This window comes from Notechis scutatus, chromosome 1 (genome assembly GCF_049901735.1).
Source record: "Notechis scutatus isolate UNSWTSFEM ecotype Mainland chromosome 1, rNotScu1.2, whole genome shotgun sequence".
Taxonomy (NCBI): Eukaryota; Metazoa; Chordata; class Lepidosauria; order Squamata; family Elapidae; genus Notechis; species Notechis scutatus.
Window position 1 is genome coordinate 299,215,949 of NC_142009.1, and position 16,411 is coordinate 299,232,359.

The following is a 16,411-nucleotide window of genomic DNA, read 5'->3' on the forward strand; positions in this document are numbered from 1 at the left end:
TTGTTAACCAAAAATGTTCATAACAAAAAGATCCAGAATAAATATTAATAGTGTACCAATAAATTAATAATGATCACTCAATGAAAACCAAAGACCAACAACAATACAAAAAAAAACCCCTGATGACAGCTGCTCAGTTCACAAAAGCTCTTTGGAACAGCTCCATCTTCAACATTTCCTGAAATGAATAGACAGAGAGAACCCTTCTGATCTTGGCTGGAAGGCTGTTCCAAACCGCAGGAATTGCCACATAAAAGCATTACCTCTATGCTTCAGCCCCTCTCACTTCTAGAAATGAGAAAATACCAACAGCTTCTTCTAGGACAACTCTGTTCAACTCAGTGTAACTCAGTTAAAGAACAGCTGGAAATAACTTAGCTTTTATCAATTAATTTTGTTTTGTTTTGACAAGAATGAGACTGCTTATGTTTACTAATAAGATTTCAGTTTAAATAATTTTGTGCCAAATACTGTAGTCAAGGAGGTGGAGTGTCCAGTGACAGGGAAAGGACATTTCCACAGCAGGGCCAACTGGAGTTAAACTTATTACTGCAACACTGAATGATGATAAACCGTCCAGAGTCATCTTGATTGGCAGTCTATAAATTTTATAAATGAATTAATGAATAAATGGTGGTCTATCAATTGTATAAAGAAAAAAATAGCAACAGCACTTAGACTTATATACTGCTTCACAGTGCTTTACAGCCCTCTCTACACAGATTACAGAGTCAGCCTATTGCCCCCAACAATCTAATCTGGGTCCTCGTTTTACCAACCTTGGAAGGATGGAAGGCTGAGTCAACGTTGAGCCAATGAGAATCGAACTGCTGGCAGTTGGCCGAATTAGCCTGCAATACTGGATTCTAACCACTGGGTCACCACAGCTCTAAATAAAACCATCTTCATTTCATCCCTGAGGAATCCTATCTTGTCCATATAAAAAAGATTTATTTTATTTATTTTTAGCATTACATTTGGAGACCATTCAACTCCTAGAAGAATAAGGGCTTCCAGAAAACCTCTAAAGACCAAACAATTAAAAATAAAATACTTTACACAAGGATAAAGATCTGTTGTGATGAAATGGAAGCAGAACTGATATATATGTATTCTTACCTTAATATGTTTTACACCACAGCTAACAAGTTTGTTTGGTTGGTACAAATCCCAAGAAATATCAAATATCTGAATAGGGGACAGACAAAAAAATGTTGGTCTTGAAAATTATAGAGAAAAGCAAACATATTTACAGAAATATATCCACATCTCCTTATCTATATTTTGTCCAATGTCTTAAACTTCTTAAATACTTGTAAATTTATAATACAAACAGATAAGCTTGTTAATTTAAATGATCATGAAAGCCAATCAAGGCTCTTTGCAAGAAATATGATACATAAATATAATACTTGTTAGGGATAACATTGTTTTACCCTAACTGTTTTGGGTAAAGATAATAAAATGATGAATCATGGTTTGTCAGAAAAAGTGTATGTGACTTTAAGCTAAAGGAATGTAATTAAGGGTGCAGCTGTAAAAGTACTATATAAGCAGCAAGGCACTCTCTAGCTCTTACTGGCTGGCTTATTGAAGACTGCATTCTTGCTGGATCGGGAGGAGAAGAAGTGTTGGATTACTTTGAAGATATTTCTCAACGGAGAGAAGATAAGTTTTGGACAGATTTATTATATGTGTACTGACACTGGCTATTCGACACGGACTTTGCAATTAGAGTATCCTCGACAAGACTTGACTGAATTTGGTATTTGACTAATGGACTGTTTATAATGACTATGCTATAATTCTTAAATGGAATAAATTATAATTTTTGATAGCACAAGCGTATCTGTATTTTTACTGCGTGTTAACTAGAAAACTTATCTCACACATTTACCTGTCTTCCTATCTGACTTCGCTGCACGTTCTGTTTAGTTTGTTTTCCTTAACACCCGTTGGGGAATCAGGCTTAACAATACTAACCATATTTAATTCATTGTAATTTTCTCCTAAGCAAATAAGTGTAAAAAGCCTTATACAGAATCAGAAGTATAAACTATGCATTGTCACTTATTTCTAGTGCCACTAGAAATAGTTGTATCAAACGTACCAAAAAAAAAAAAAGATAAAAAAAAAAAAAAAAAAAAAAAAAAAAAATATACCTACTCTGTCAGTGTGACCAGGAGCCATGGACAACATTTTTCCTTTTCTCCAATCCCAGACACAGATTGTATTTTTTGAATCCAAACCAACTGAAAGCAAACGCTAACAATTCCCAAAATATTAAAGGAGAAGAAAAGAAAACATTAATATTCAAATGATAATATGTTTTGAATGTTTCAGTTTGTGGGGGGAAGAGAATATCAAGAATACAGTATTTTTAAAATTAAATAATGTATTACAGAGTTCTGAAGAGATAAGGTAAAATCCAAAGAACTACATGGAGAAGCTTCAGTAATATTATATTGTTTCTGCCCCCTTCAGAATCATTTGCCATGTTTTCTAATGGGGAGATCGATGAATAACCTTCAGTACCTTACAAAGGTTGGGGGAAGGAAGTTGTATTATAAGGTTCGATGCAGTTATAAGGCAAACCTACTAATAACAGTTAGTGATAAATCAGGTTCCCTCCTCTGAAGCTTTTGAAAACATCGGTTTACAAAGTTTTCAACTAGAAGTAGGCTTTGGGCTTCACTAAATATTGACCCAAATCTAGTTTATTTAAATAGATTCAGAAGGTACCCAAATCAGAAGTTTCAGGAGTATCCAAATCATTCTTCTGAAATCCAATATGATTTGAACCTTATAAAATTGTCAGAGAGAGACATAGAATTTTCTAGGAAGAAAATTAATCTGCAAAATTTGACACATTTTTCCTTAAAACTCTATCACGTATAACAGATACTCCAGGTTGAAAAGATGCAGTTTTGTAATTGAGCCTTCCAGTTTGAATGGTGTAAACCCAAAATTTGCTACCACAAAGTTCAAGGAGAGGAGTACTGATATAGGATTTTTCTAGAATTCAGTGTCCTTTATTTCTTCTTTAGAAATAAAAATATTAAAAGAGTTGTATTAGATTCTTTTGGGGGAATAAAGGATTGCAACGTAGTATGTCAACTTGGAAAATGCTGAATTTTTCAACTTTTGCTTCTCTGCTGTACATTCATCTTCACTAAATATCCTATTAAACATTCTATGACTTTGCTATCAATTTAGTATGTTAGGAGACTCTTACATATTTTTATTAATTATACCTCCCAATAAATTTAATTATGAAATGAAATTATTTGGAGATATAATTAACCATAATTACATGTCTATGATGTATGCCACATTGATGCAAATTACTATCTCCAAAATAAACAAATAACTATGAGAGGACGAAGAAGTGAATCATCTTCATTTTACTCACAAAGTTGAAGAGTTTATATTTCTATTGGAATAACACTACTAACTTTCTGAACTTTTAGATATGCATTCCAAAAGTGCATTTTCATATGTCATTTTCATAAATGCTGCTGACAAAATAAGCAAAACAGAAACAAATGCCCTTTAAAAGAAACAAAGTCATGGGGGGAATTAAAAAGGCATGACATAAATTTAAAAAAGGGTGGGAATTTGATAATGTGGACACAGCCACCACCTTGCCTTTGAGACTCCCAAGTTGTAATTAATCCCAGAAGTTAAGTAATATTTTAGATTCTTGTACATTTCTCCCTTCAGCCTATTAATAATTAAATTTGCAAAACTGGATCCTACAAGCAACAATAATATTAATAAACATTTGTATAATTTCACCAAGAAATAAAAAATGTTAACTTTTTATATTAATTAGCAAACTGTAGATACCTAGAACATAAACCACTGCTTCTACGGTTTTAAAATTTGACAGACTTCCTTCCCCAATTTTATTAATGTTGGTATCAATTAATTTAGGTTGGACTGAAAAAAGGTGGAAAACCTTGAAAGATTGCTACTAGAGATCAGTGCCAGATGTATTTTCAAAATGAGCTTCTCTTCTGGGTTTACAATCATATCAGAGAAGCTCTGACTCAGTCTAAAACCAGTTAAGATATATTCGAATCAGACCAGTGACTAATGCATGATTCAATTTAAAATATTTATTTTAAACAAAGTTGAAAGACGTGACTATGAGGAATGGTCAACAAAATGGTGGGTGCAACTGGGTGTTCAAAGCTCCGCCTCTTTTTAATTGGTTATTAAGAATATTTTTTTAAAAAAAGAATATTTCTAGGCCACCACATCATGCCTGTTAAAACAGGGCAGACTCTTCTTTGCTGTCAAACCCACCATTTTGACATTATTGACCCTGGTTAAAAGGCAAAGAAATGTGGTTTACACAGGACAAGAAGAAAAGGACAATAAAGGCAAAATGCATTCTAAAAAGGTACTCTAATGGGAAATCTAAAGAAAGTAAAAAGTGAGAAGAAAATTGTAAGTGGGTAATCAGTCTGAAAGATAGATAAAAATAGATCTCATATAAATAAATAAATTCAGTATTTAAGCACAATAGAAAAGTTTGGAGAGAGCTTCAGTGATTTTCAGTATGTCTACATCTTACATTTACACAATATCATCCTGACTAAAGAAAGAAGTAATGGAGCTATAGATTTTGGATTTAGCATTTTAAGTATCATAACCTTGGTTCTTCAATTTTTCATTTAGAGAAATTATATGAACTTCATAGACTTTCAGAGTAAAATCAATAGACAGACATGTTTTCTGCATGTTTTCTAATATTAAATATATTTAACATTAACCAGTAACTAGTATTTGTACTCATATCGTGCCATATGGGAGTGACAGAAATGGTTGATGAATGAAAATTTTCCATAGTGTTTCCATATGGATAACACTATGTATGTTTCAGCTATTTATTTAAAATAAAATTGCCTTTTAAAAGTAACACTTCTAAACTACAGTGTAAATTATATCACTGGAGAATCATAATGCTTGCCTAAATTAAATCCAGATGGCTGAACAGGAAAATATATCTAAAATCAAATGTTATTTTCTTAAATCTGTTATGCACCATAAATAACCATGTGTGGTATACAAACAAATAAAAATATTTGTATGTGGCTTTTGGGAGGGGGAGAATGAGAGTTTGCTGTGGAACAAGGTACCACATACATATGAATGAGTGAGTGCAGATTTTGCAGTATTAAAAATATTTTTATGTTTATTATTTCCGTTAAGGTTAGAGAGCATTGACTAGAGACTTAAACCATTTTTTCTGCAGTGATTATTAAGAAATCACCAGAGTCATTAAGTGAATTCAAAGTCATTAAGTGAACATCAGTTGCTAAATGAACCCATTGTTCATTATGGAGCATTTTTGCCAAAAATGGAACTAAAGAAAGGTTTTCAGCAAAAACATTGTAAATCACTGTCATGTGACCACACAGGGCATTGCAAACAGCTGTAAATGTGGATCAGTTGCTGGGTGCCCAAAATACAGACATATGACTGCAAGGGGGTGGCCATTGGAACTTTGAAAGCAGCTTGTAAGCATCTTCTTGGGTGTGGGGGTCTGTCAAAACTTCAAATAGTCAATAAGCAACTGATCGTAAACTGAGAACTACCTTTAACTGCATGATCAGTCTTTTTTACGAAACCTCAGGACAACTTTAGGAGCTTAGTTTTTCTACAGAATTATGAAGCTGATTGTGAAATTCAGAATTTCACTTTTATATAAAAGCTAACCTGGGTGGCATGGTGGCTCAGCAATTAAGACACTGGGCTTGTCAGCTGGAAAATCAGCAACCAAGGTTTGAGACCTGAGCACCACCTGACAACGTGAGCACCCATCCTTGCCCCAGCTCCTGCCACCCTATCAGTTTGAAAGCATGCAAATGCAAGTAGATAAATAGGTACCACTACAGTGGGAAGATAACAGTGCTTTGTGATATCATGCTGGCCACATGACCGTAGAAATGTCTTCAGACAGCGCTGGCCCAATGGCCTTGAAATGGAGATGAGCATCACTCCTTATAATTGGTAATGATTAGTGGAATAAAATCTGCAGGGACTCCTTTTAGCTTTACAAAAGTTGAATTTACACAGTAATGTGCTATATAATGCAATTTAATTATTAGATTGATAGACCATTTTTAATTATGTAAGTAAGCCTTAATTTTCTTAGCATATTTATGAATACTTCTATATATTTATTTTAAAAATTAAATATTTCAGTGTATCAACCAAAGCTAGTCTATACAGTAGAATTTTCAGTGAATTATGCAGATATTAAATCAGAATAGTTAATAAATATACATACCTGACCATCTACATCAAATGCCAAGCAAGCTATACCATGTGTATGAACATCTTTCATTACGGATACAGTCTGTACAGTATAAGTATCCCAAACACAGATATATGGTTCTTTCCCAACTTGACCTGTTGCTACCAATACTCGATCAGGATGTAAAGCAAGGCTTGGGGGAAAAAAAGAAGCATAAACAAAAGTTAATAACTTTTGAAACAGGTCATCTATAGTCTGAATTTCACTGCATGTCTTAGACCTATCTGAAATTATTATTCTGAACTTCAGTGTAACAAGCTCTATGAATCTTTCCTCAAACAACTTTTTAGTTGAACAGAACTGTAGCACCTCAAAGAATTACTTTTAAGAATACTTTTCAGATGGTAAATTGGCAAAGAGCAAAAGCATGGAAGAAAGAAACCCATTACTTGTAAACTACATCCTGTCAATATCTTTCATAATCCATATAATCCAAGGATAACAAATAACTCACTTAACAATGCAGGGATTTATTCGCACATGAGCTTCTAGATATATCACGCGAGTTGCTATCAGTTATTGTTCTTAATCATCCAGAGACTCATAGTACATAGAAACAAATGTGGATTTACAACTTATTATTTACTTTCAACGCTAAAAGTTCCACTTATTCACCATGGGAAGAGACACATTTGATTGCTGGAATATGTGTTCTAAATATGTTTTTTTTTTCATTTTAAAGTACAACATAGCATTTATGTGTGAGAACCAATTAATTATGTATGTTCAGTTCATAATAACAGGACAACTATAATAATATGCTTAGAAATCTGCCAGATATCTGGAAGTCCCATCCAAATTATCACAGCAGATGCTAAAAGGCGAATATGTCACTGCTGACCCGTGTGGCAAAAGAAGAATGTTCTTAAGAACTTTCTGTTTGCTAGAATGGACTTTATAGTTCTAAAGTCTTAAATGCAATTGATCAAGTAATGAAAGATATACTGAAAATATGGCATGGTCTTCCAAGTCAAGGTTCCCATTCCACAACTTGGGACTGCCCTTGAAGACCATCCTAAAGAAAGCTGGAAATAGTCCACTTTCCAGATAGTCTTCTTTAAAAAAATGATTCCGCTTTTCTTTAGAGAAAGGAAGCTACTCAAAGGCTTCCCCACTATATCAAAACAGGCAAGCCATAACCTGCTCTGACATAGTAAAGGGAGACACTCATTTTGCCAACTGGCCACCTAAGTGAAGTGGCATTGGATGAAGCCCATAGAAATAGATAAATCAAACAAGCTTCTCTTCTTCTGCTTTCTCCCTCTTCTCCCTATGCTACATGTCCCCAAACTGCTGTGATTTTATTGTATGTTACTGTTGGATAGGAATGTTTTTTTGAAAACCACTAGGTTTTGAGGATATTTTAGGGAAATTATTTTTCAACGCTTTACAAAAGCAAGAAAGTGGTTTGAAAGCTCTGACTTAGCCTCAGTTTCTTCAGCAAGGGATTTGTTTATGTGACTAGGGAGGACTTCATGACCAATTATATGGGTGGGATGCATGATAGTTTTTCATATTTTGAAATGTGTTCAAGAACAAAAAGGTGGAGAACCCCTGGTGAAATCAATTTTAAGGATCCGAAGCCAATGGTATGATCAGATGAAGTCAGATTTCTTTTTTCCTTTGTTATGTCCTATCTGTAAAATTGCTATTGTTGCTAATTTAGGAAGATGCTGTAAGTCATCTTGCAATCATTTAACAAATATCAATCTGTAAAATACATTGTATCAATCTTAGTCTATTTATTCTAAATATCACTGTGTCTACAGCTCATTAATTGTTTAGCAGCAAAAATATGGTTGATTTTCAAAATAAGCTGCAAAATTTGTTGTAGTTTAATTAATCCATTAATTTACCTACATGTAAAGAATAAACTTTAAATTATCTTATGCCTTCAGCTCCTCAACCTGTTGATTTGACATAGTAACTCTAAACATACTACACATTTTAATGCTTTTTAATTTTAATCTATTGTAAATATTTTAAAATAAAAATTTGATATAGAATAAAACCACATCATTTTAACAGGAAATAGGATGCCTTGTTTTTAGCAACAATTTCATAGTAGAGTAGATACAAAGAAATCTGGTTCAATCACCAAATAAGGCTGGGAGGGAAGATGGAGTGAAATCTTTAACAGCTAATGCCAGACAGCACTGACTATGGTGAACTAATAAATCAGTGGCCTTATTTTGTATATGTATAGAAGAAGAGCAGGCAGAGCTGAAGAGTGGAGTTAAACACATCATCAATTTAGACTCTTTGCATTACCACAACCCCACTGAATTCTGTTGACCTTTATCTAGTGCCAATTTAGCGCTGACCATTAGTCGACCAGATTTTTGGGTAGAAGTATGAGCAATAAATCTGAGCTTCAACTCCAATCTCAGTTACTGTCCCTGACAATAAGGCAACTTCCTACTATCTCATGCAAAGAGAAAAGTAGCTATACCCATATCCTTTACTGCAGTTGAACAAATCAAATGAGAAAATTTTACACAGAAAAATTCAGGAAAATATATGCAGACCAAAACAGATGCTACATAATTATATTTTAAGCTAGTTATCTCAAAAGTTCATGTATTCTTTAATTCATTTTCACATGCTATTAACAAAAATTTCCAGAGAGCTAGATATTATAGGACATCTTTCTACTAGAAACTAGCATCTTTCAACCACATTCTAGATTTAAATGACTATGAATCCATATATCATTAGTCTTATTATGTCCAAATGTAGTGGCTAAAGATATTAATCTTTGATTTTTTTTCCAAATCTAATATCTGTGAAATTACATTTTTTAAATACACAAAAATAATGTACAGCAATGTAATATTAGGGTAAAATGGAGATAAGCTGATACTGTAAAATACAAAATAATCTAGTGGCCTGCTGCTTTCTATGTTTAGAATTCTTCCAATATAATATTGATATATTACTATACAAGATATGTCTTAGATTTTCATTCTAAACATCCTTTCTTACTGAATATAAAGTGCCTCCTTTAAGGTTCTCTACATACGTTTGGATAACTATATATGCTCTGCTGGTATTTGCTAAACAAATCTGAAGAACCCTTTGCCATGGAACTCTCTGAATCCAGAAATACGCTAAAACTGTTGTAATTCTTCTCACCTCTCAACTCAATATCTAAAAACAAAGCTGGACAGCTCCCGTTTTGACAAGAACCTTGTCTTGTTTTCCTTCTACATTGAATGGTATCGCTTTGTGCTGGACAGCTCCCCTGCTGTTCATGAAATTTGCTTCTGTTCCTGCAGTAAGACTGGTGACTGCTATACAGCTGCAACAAGACTGAAATCTCAACTGCTGAACAGAATGCTTTCTTCAGGTTTTTTTTTACGAGTAATGTATGAAAAATGCTCAAATCCCACCACTGAACATCCTACTGAGGCCTTCACTGACTTATGAGGTTTTCTTAGATATGTTGATTTATCAAATTTACCTTTACAGCTTTATGAGTAATAAAGGTGTGTTTGTTTTAAAATGTTTTTTTTTTAATTTCCTAGCTGTTGGATTATTTTTTTACTCCAGAGAAAACCATACAGAACCACAATCTCATTTACTAATTTCTGCACATGATAGCAGTATCACATTTAAAAACAGGGTAGAAATTCAAGTTAATGCATATTAATGCTAGAATACAAAAGCAACTAATTCCACATGACATGTACTTACTATAAAAAACAATAGGAGTTATGCTAATAGCAATAATTGTATAGTATACAATATACTATAAAGAACAAATGTTTTTATTGGAAATACAGCTATAATAACTATTTGACGCAGATGCTTCAATTAATGGTATACTCAAGTGAAAATATACTTTTATTTATATGTAATTATGAACTAAAATAACAGCGATACAATAAAAATAAAATATTTATTTGAAATAATATCTCAAAATTAACATCTTTAAAATATTTTCTATTTTTACTGATAGTTCTAAAAAAGTTAACTAAAGATTATAAAGCATTTATTTTGAGCTTGGAAGATTAATGTAAGGGAAAATGTAAGACTGTCAGAAATTCAGAATTCAGTAAGAAGTATTGTTTGATTTCTACTTGGGAAGTTGTGTGTATATATGCAATACACAATTAAATCCTAAGTGAAAACCAATTCTAAAATAATGTTTTAATATTATTTCCAAGATTTTGCCAATCTTATGCTATGATTGCCAACATCAGTTATATAAAAGTGTGATTCTATTTATTCATATAATACAGCACTACTAGCACAAGACAATATTCAAAAGCTTGAGGAAATGGGTCACAGTTATATAATATATCAACAGTAAACTTCTGCAAGTTTGCTGATTTGAATTGATGGGAGGAATCATGAAAATCCATTGCCTAGGACAGAGAAAAAATAGTTTTCTGTCATGTAAATGTGTCACATTTGTTTATTTATCAATGAAGGATAATAAAACTCGATATTATTTTAACTAAAAAAGTATACTTGGTAGGAATGAAAAAAATACACCTGTTCAGGACAAGGTAAATATTATCCTCCCATCAGCCACTCATAAAGATTACAATGCTTCAAAACTTACACTGCTCAAATTGCTCAACTGTAGACAATTTCATAAGACAGTGAAAGGAAAGGAAGAAGCACTATAAGAATGTCTTTCCAGATCCCTTCAAAGATATTGAAGAAGCAAATCTTAACAAGGGTACATAAAGATCACTGATGACAGATGAGATTTTTTTCAAAGAGAGAAATTGAAGATCTTTCCTTACTTACACCTAGCCACAGCACCAACATAACCCTGATGTCTAGAAGTTGAGTCATGGCAATTGGATTTTTTTTTCTTTTTTGGTTTGAAAATTTTCATTGCTTATCCACATAGCTTCTTTAGTCATCCAAACTACTTGGATAGCAATTAAACATTTCAAAGTTTAAGCCAACAAGAAAAGAAGTCCAGTTGCCATGACTCAACTTCTAGACATCAGGGTGTGTTGGTGCTGTGACAAGTTGACTTTTGTACAACTCTACCTCCATGACTGACAATTTTCATTGACAATAGACCCTGTTAACTTTTTTTGTGCCATGTCCACATGATATAACCATTACTTTGTCCCAAGCCAAGTTAGATGGGTTTAAGTCCATACCAGTATCAAATCTTATATCGATACCATCCAAGGCCAGATTCATGGTGTGTACAATCTATTAGGCTTAGGACGCTGTACCTTAGAGGAAAGTCAATTATTGTTACTGACAGGGAAAAAAAGCAATAGAGGTGGCTAGAAATTGGCAAAGGAGACTCTGTAGTTCATGTAAGGATACTGTAGTTGTCTCTTAATTAAAGATGGACAGCAGTTCAACTCGACTATGGAAAAAGGCTAAAAAGGGGTGGAGTGTGAATCAAAATCAGAGATACAGTATTAATTATGCGAATTCCGATTCTACACACTAGCCAAAAGTAAGTGCATTCAAAACCTCTACTTCATTCTCAAGAAAATGAAGTTACATTTGCTCAAAGTTTAGTTATAAACTGAGGGTTTTTGCAGGATATTATTTTAGTGGCTCTTAGAAAAAGAGAGGAACTGCAATGCTCAGAAACCAAACCTTAATTTTTGGAGCAAAACAGATAAAGAGAAGTCCCATGGAAGGAGGAGGAGAGCTTCGAAGAATCCCAGCTCCTGCAACGCTTCTAGGAAATGAAATCAAGCGAGGACTCGGCGGTTGTCCTGCGATAATTTCCGCAAGGACGGCTCCAAGGAAGGCTTGGAGCAGAACAAGGGAGGAAGGCTGGGGAGGAAGAAGCGGCATCCTACCTGATGATGTCGTCCTGATGCCCCAGGTAAAATTTCTGCCGGTGCTCCCGGGGACTATAGACCACTCCAGCCCCCGCCACAAAATAAACGATCTCTTTGGCGGCCGTGTAGTAAAGATTGTTGCGGCATTGGTGACCTCTATAGCCATAAACCCACTCTAGCCTCAAGTGGCTCTTCGGGGCGCTTCGGTCAGCCATGCCTCTCCGTTCCCCGCTGGAGAACGGACCCTTCCCGCCGGAGCGCCGAGGAATGGAGGGAGAGAGGAAGAATTCAGCCGGCTCTCTGCGCCACGACCGGGGTCTTCCTTCGCTTAATCCTGAACCGGCAACATGGAATCGTCTCATGCAGCCGCCGCCGCCGCCGCCGCCAATCCGCCCGCCTCAAAGAAAGCGTCGCGCAGCGCGCTGAGCTGCGCTCCTCCGGGCAGCGCCTCTGCTGCTATCGCCGCTAGACATGGCTGCGCGGTGGCAGGGTGGCCCCCATGGTTCGACGACCGTCTTATCCCCCTGCTGGGCCCGACAGCCGGCGCGACGGAGGCCGAAACTGCAAGGAAGGCTAGGCGAAGACAGCACCCCGATACACACATACACCCGCGTGCCCGTCGTCGTCGTTGTCGCCGCCGCCGCCGCCGCGGTGGTGCGCGCGGCTACTTGGCTGCGTCGTCTTCGCCGCCGTCCTCCCGAAACCCGCGGGCGCTTCTCCCGCAATGTCAATCCTCCCCCCGCCCCCCCGTCTCTCCACTGCGGCTGCGCAGTCCCGTCATCTTGGCGGCGGCGGCGGCGGCCGCTCCCGTTCTGTTTTTCCCGAAGGCTGCCTGGACGTCGGAGTGAGGAGTTTTGTCCGCTTCCATGAAGGGGACTTCGGTGAACGGCTGCACGGTCTTCATTTTTTGTTTTTTGTTTTTGAGCTGGCGGCCCTTTCACGGCCAGGTATTCCCAGGGTAGTCCTAACCAGTCCTCGTGTGTCCTTCGAGCTACATGAAGAGGGCGGGGGGGGAGGAGAGAGAAACAGAGGCGAAGCTGCCGGCGAGAGTAAGCTGCTTTGCAAATGAGGAAGACGACCGCGGTTCTAGAGTAAATAATATCCTAAGTATGTCAGTTGAAAACAACAAAATAAGCACCCTTCCAAGTAAGGAACCAGACTGCTATTCCAAATCTGGCAGAAACTCTCTTTCCAGTAGTAAATTGTCCATAAACGCAGATTTCATTGTTCTGAGATGGCATTTGATCTTGAAAAGCTTCTGCAAAGTTTCATCCTAAGTGTGGATAAACATTTAAGCTGCAAAACAGAATGGCTTGTAGCTGTGTGTAACCAAGTTTTCTACCTAATTGCATGTTAAAATGTAGCACTTAGTGCAGCCCAAGCCTTGGTTCCTGAATCACAAACATGCCTCAATTATACAGAAATTTGCTGTGAAAGGTACTTTTGTTATTTTCCCTCCTTTCAGCCACCTAGAAACACTTTCCATTAATCACTCACTCTCGAAGCTTCTCAGTTCATTTACAAATGGATTTTAACTTAATGAGGAACCGCTTATGTTAAAATGCAGATAAATAGCTAACTCCAGATGCTAGACTTCAATATGCATACAAATGCACATGACTATTTATATAAAGACTTTAAGGATACACATCCGAGCCTATTAAAAAAAAACAGAATGAGTAATATTTTTAAAAAGAAAGGTAAATTCTGGATTTTTCTTACAGGGGAATTAATAATGATGGTGAACATGTCAATCTGACTAGGTTAGAGTTCTGATTGGTCTTTGCCTGAGTCTGTACTCGGGTTGTCAAGATCTTACGCTGTTTGCTCACTTATTTCATTTGATTCCATTTGAAGATTGTGCAGTAGAAAAGAATGATAAACAGCATGTGAGAAATGCTTCTTTTTGACATGACAACATCTATATTTGGGATAATGTTAGAAAGCAGAAATAAAGAATAAGTACACTACAACAACAAAATCTGATCCAGGCATTGACAAATAACAAGTAGAGAAAATTTCCACTGTTGAATGTCTTAGTACATATATTTCTTGCATACAGGGATACATTACTTTGGATCTATTCTGATCCAACCAGGCTCCAAGAGAGCCAACACCACACAAAGGCAACAGCCCCCACCTTTTAAGGTTTCATCTACGAATTCTGTTTCTTCACAGATAAAAGGCTGCTTCCAACTAATTAGCTCTGACAAGAAAGAGCCTTGCCAAATTGTTTTTCAAGGCTGCCAAAAACCCACAGATAAGAAATAGTTTACAAAAGTTTTCAAATGCTAATTATAATGTCCATGAGACTGAGCTTCAGAGCGTCTTTGCCTTCTGCAAAGAACCCTTCTTCAAACCTGGCTTTTATCCACTTGGGGGAGGGGCCATTACCTTGCAGCCTGACTCCTGAGTCACCCGTGCTGCTGTAACTGCTCTCTCCTACAAGCAATCCTGTGCACACACGTACTTGGCACAGGCTCCTCGGGAACCTCATCATCATTGCTGCCAGCCCAGGGGTGGGATACGACAGGGTTAACTACCGGTTTGGGATTTACGAGTTTCCCTGCCCGCTGTGAGCTGCGTGCCTGTAAATCACCATTAGCACGCTGCGTGCCGAGAAGCAGCCTTTGAAACAGCCCTCTTCTTGTTTTTTAAACTGCAGCTGTGCCTCGTTCGGCAGCTGAAGTTGAAAAATCAGGAAATAAAGATCAAGTAAGAGCCCGGGTGGGTGGGTAGGCAAAAACATCAGCAGACATAGAACTGGTTTCTATGTCTGCTGTTCTTCAGAGCTACCGGTTCTACAGAGGTGGACAGAACTGGTAGAAACCCACCCCTGGGCCAGCCCCCACAATCTCTGAAGGCAGCAGTCCACTCCTGGCCCCTAATGGTCCTGGCCCCTCATCTGAGTCCTCACTCTCCTCTACCGTCCGCGCTTGCTGCCAGCTAACCACAACAGGATCTAACACTTACCATGGAAGCATGGATGAAAAAATCGGCAATATATACGAGAAGAAAAGTGGATTATGATTAACTCAAAAAGAAGCTAGATACGACACAATTGCTTGAAATCCTGAAAGAGAACAGTGTCCAGTAAAGAAGAAAAATCCTAGAAAATGCAATTGTAAAAAATACTAGTAGAAAAAAAATGGGAGGCCTGTTTAGAGACCTGTGTCTCCCCAAAGAACTTTCTCCCCAAAAATTATAGAAAGTGGGGATGGACAATGGAGAAAGGTGCATACAACCAAAGAGTCATACTATATAAGGCAAGAAACTACTGTAAACATTGTCTCAGAAAGACTAAAGGTCAGAAAAAACAGAGGCTTGCAAGAAATAGCCCAAATAAGAAAACAGCATTTTCAGACACAAATGGCATATTAAAAACAAAAAAAGCCAAAGCATAGAGATGTATTGGAAGAAAAAAGAAGGAATAATGGTGAGAAAGCAGAATTTTTAAATAATATTTTCTGCTTATCTTCCCTCAGGGAACAAAGCTGTAGCTGGCTATGAAATAAAGGAACTGCAGCTTAGGATAGACAAGGAGAAAACACAGGAACACTTAACTAATTTAAACCAGCCAGATGAATTACAGGTTACAGTTCTTTACTTATTATGTCACTTAGTGACTTGTTGAAGTTATGATGGACCTCCTCAGGACCACATACAATCTGGATTCTAAGTTCAGATAGTCAGGCCAGCACCTTTGCAGTTATGTGATCACATTTTGGGCTCTCAGCAACAAATTCACATTTATGGCAGTTTGCAGCATCCTGCAGTCAAATGACCATGATTTATTATGTTTTTTGCCAGAAACCAGCTATTTTTTTTTGCCGGTTTCTGTTAAAAAAACCACCCACTGTGGACAATGAATTCACTTAACAACTGCGATATTCACTTAATAATACTACAAGAAAGATTGTAAAATCAGATCAGTCAGTGGTGACCTGCTTAATGACTGGCATGACTCCCAACTGTAATTCCAGTCTGAATTGCAGTCATAAAAACTAGCAAAGGTGAATACAAAATAAATAAGGTCTAAATGTTCTTGAGAATTGTCAGGTCCCCCCCAAAAACAAGAGGAAATGTAAATGTCCTTTCTTCAAAAAAAAAAAAAAAAGGAACAAGGATAATCTGGAAGTTACAGACCTGAGCAAAATCCTGAAGCAGATTATTAAACAGAAAGTTTATCAGCACTTGCAATGCAACAATGTACAGGAGCCAATTAATTTAACCTGCTTTTTCAACAGCCTAGCATCCTCGCATTCAAAGGAATGCTATGGACATATATTTGACTTCAGCAAAGCAT

The 16,411-nt window shown here is 36.6% G+C and overlaps 1 protein-coding gene across 4 annotated transcripts in view; it reads right to left on the minus strand.

Annotated features, from left to right (window-relative positions):
- The window catches only part of EML5 (EMAP like 5), a 103,246-nt gene extending 90,384 nt beyond the window's left edge, over positions 1–12,862 (minus strand). For 3 of the 4 annotated variants that reach the window (XR_015746819.1, XM_087952051.1, XM_087952052.1), the window contains exons 1-4: positions 12,124–12,811; positions 6,302–6,461; positions 2,167–2,265; positions 1,120–1,188 (exon numbers count right to left, since the gene is read on the minus strand). Coding sequence is in view for 3 of the 4 variants with exons in the window: in XM_087952051.1 (XP_087808177.1) it covers positions 1,120–1,188; positions 2,167–2,265; positions 6,302–6,461; positions 12,124–12,467 (672 nt within the window). In the remaining variant the exon portion in view is untranslated. Of the gene's footprint in view, positions 1–1,119; positions 1,189–2,166; positions 2,266–6,301; positions 6,462–12,123 lie in introns of all 4 variants that reach the window. The other variant, XM_026679164.2, reaches the window with a different exon arrangement.
- Positions 12,863–16,411: the final 3,549 nt, after the last annotated feature.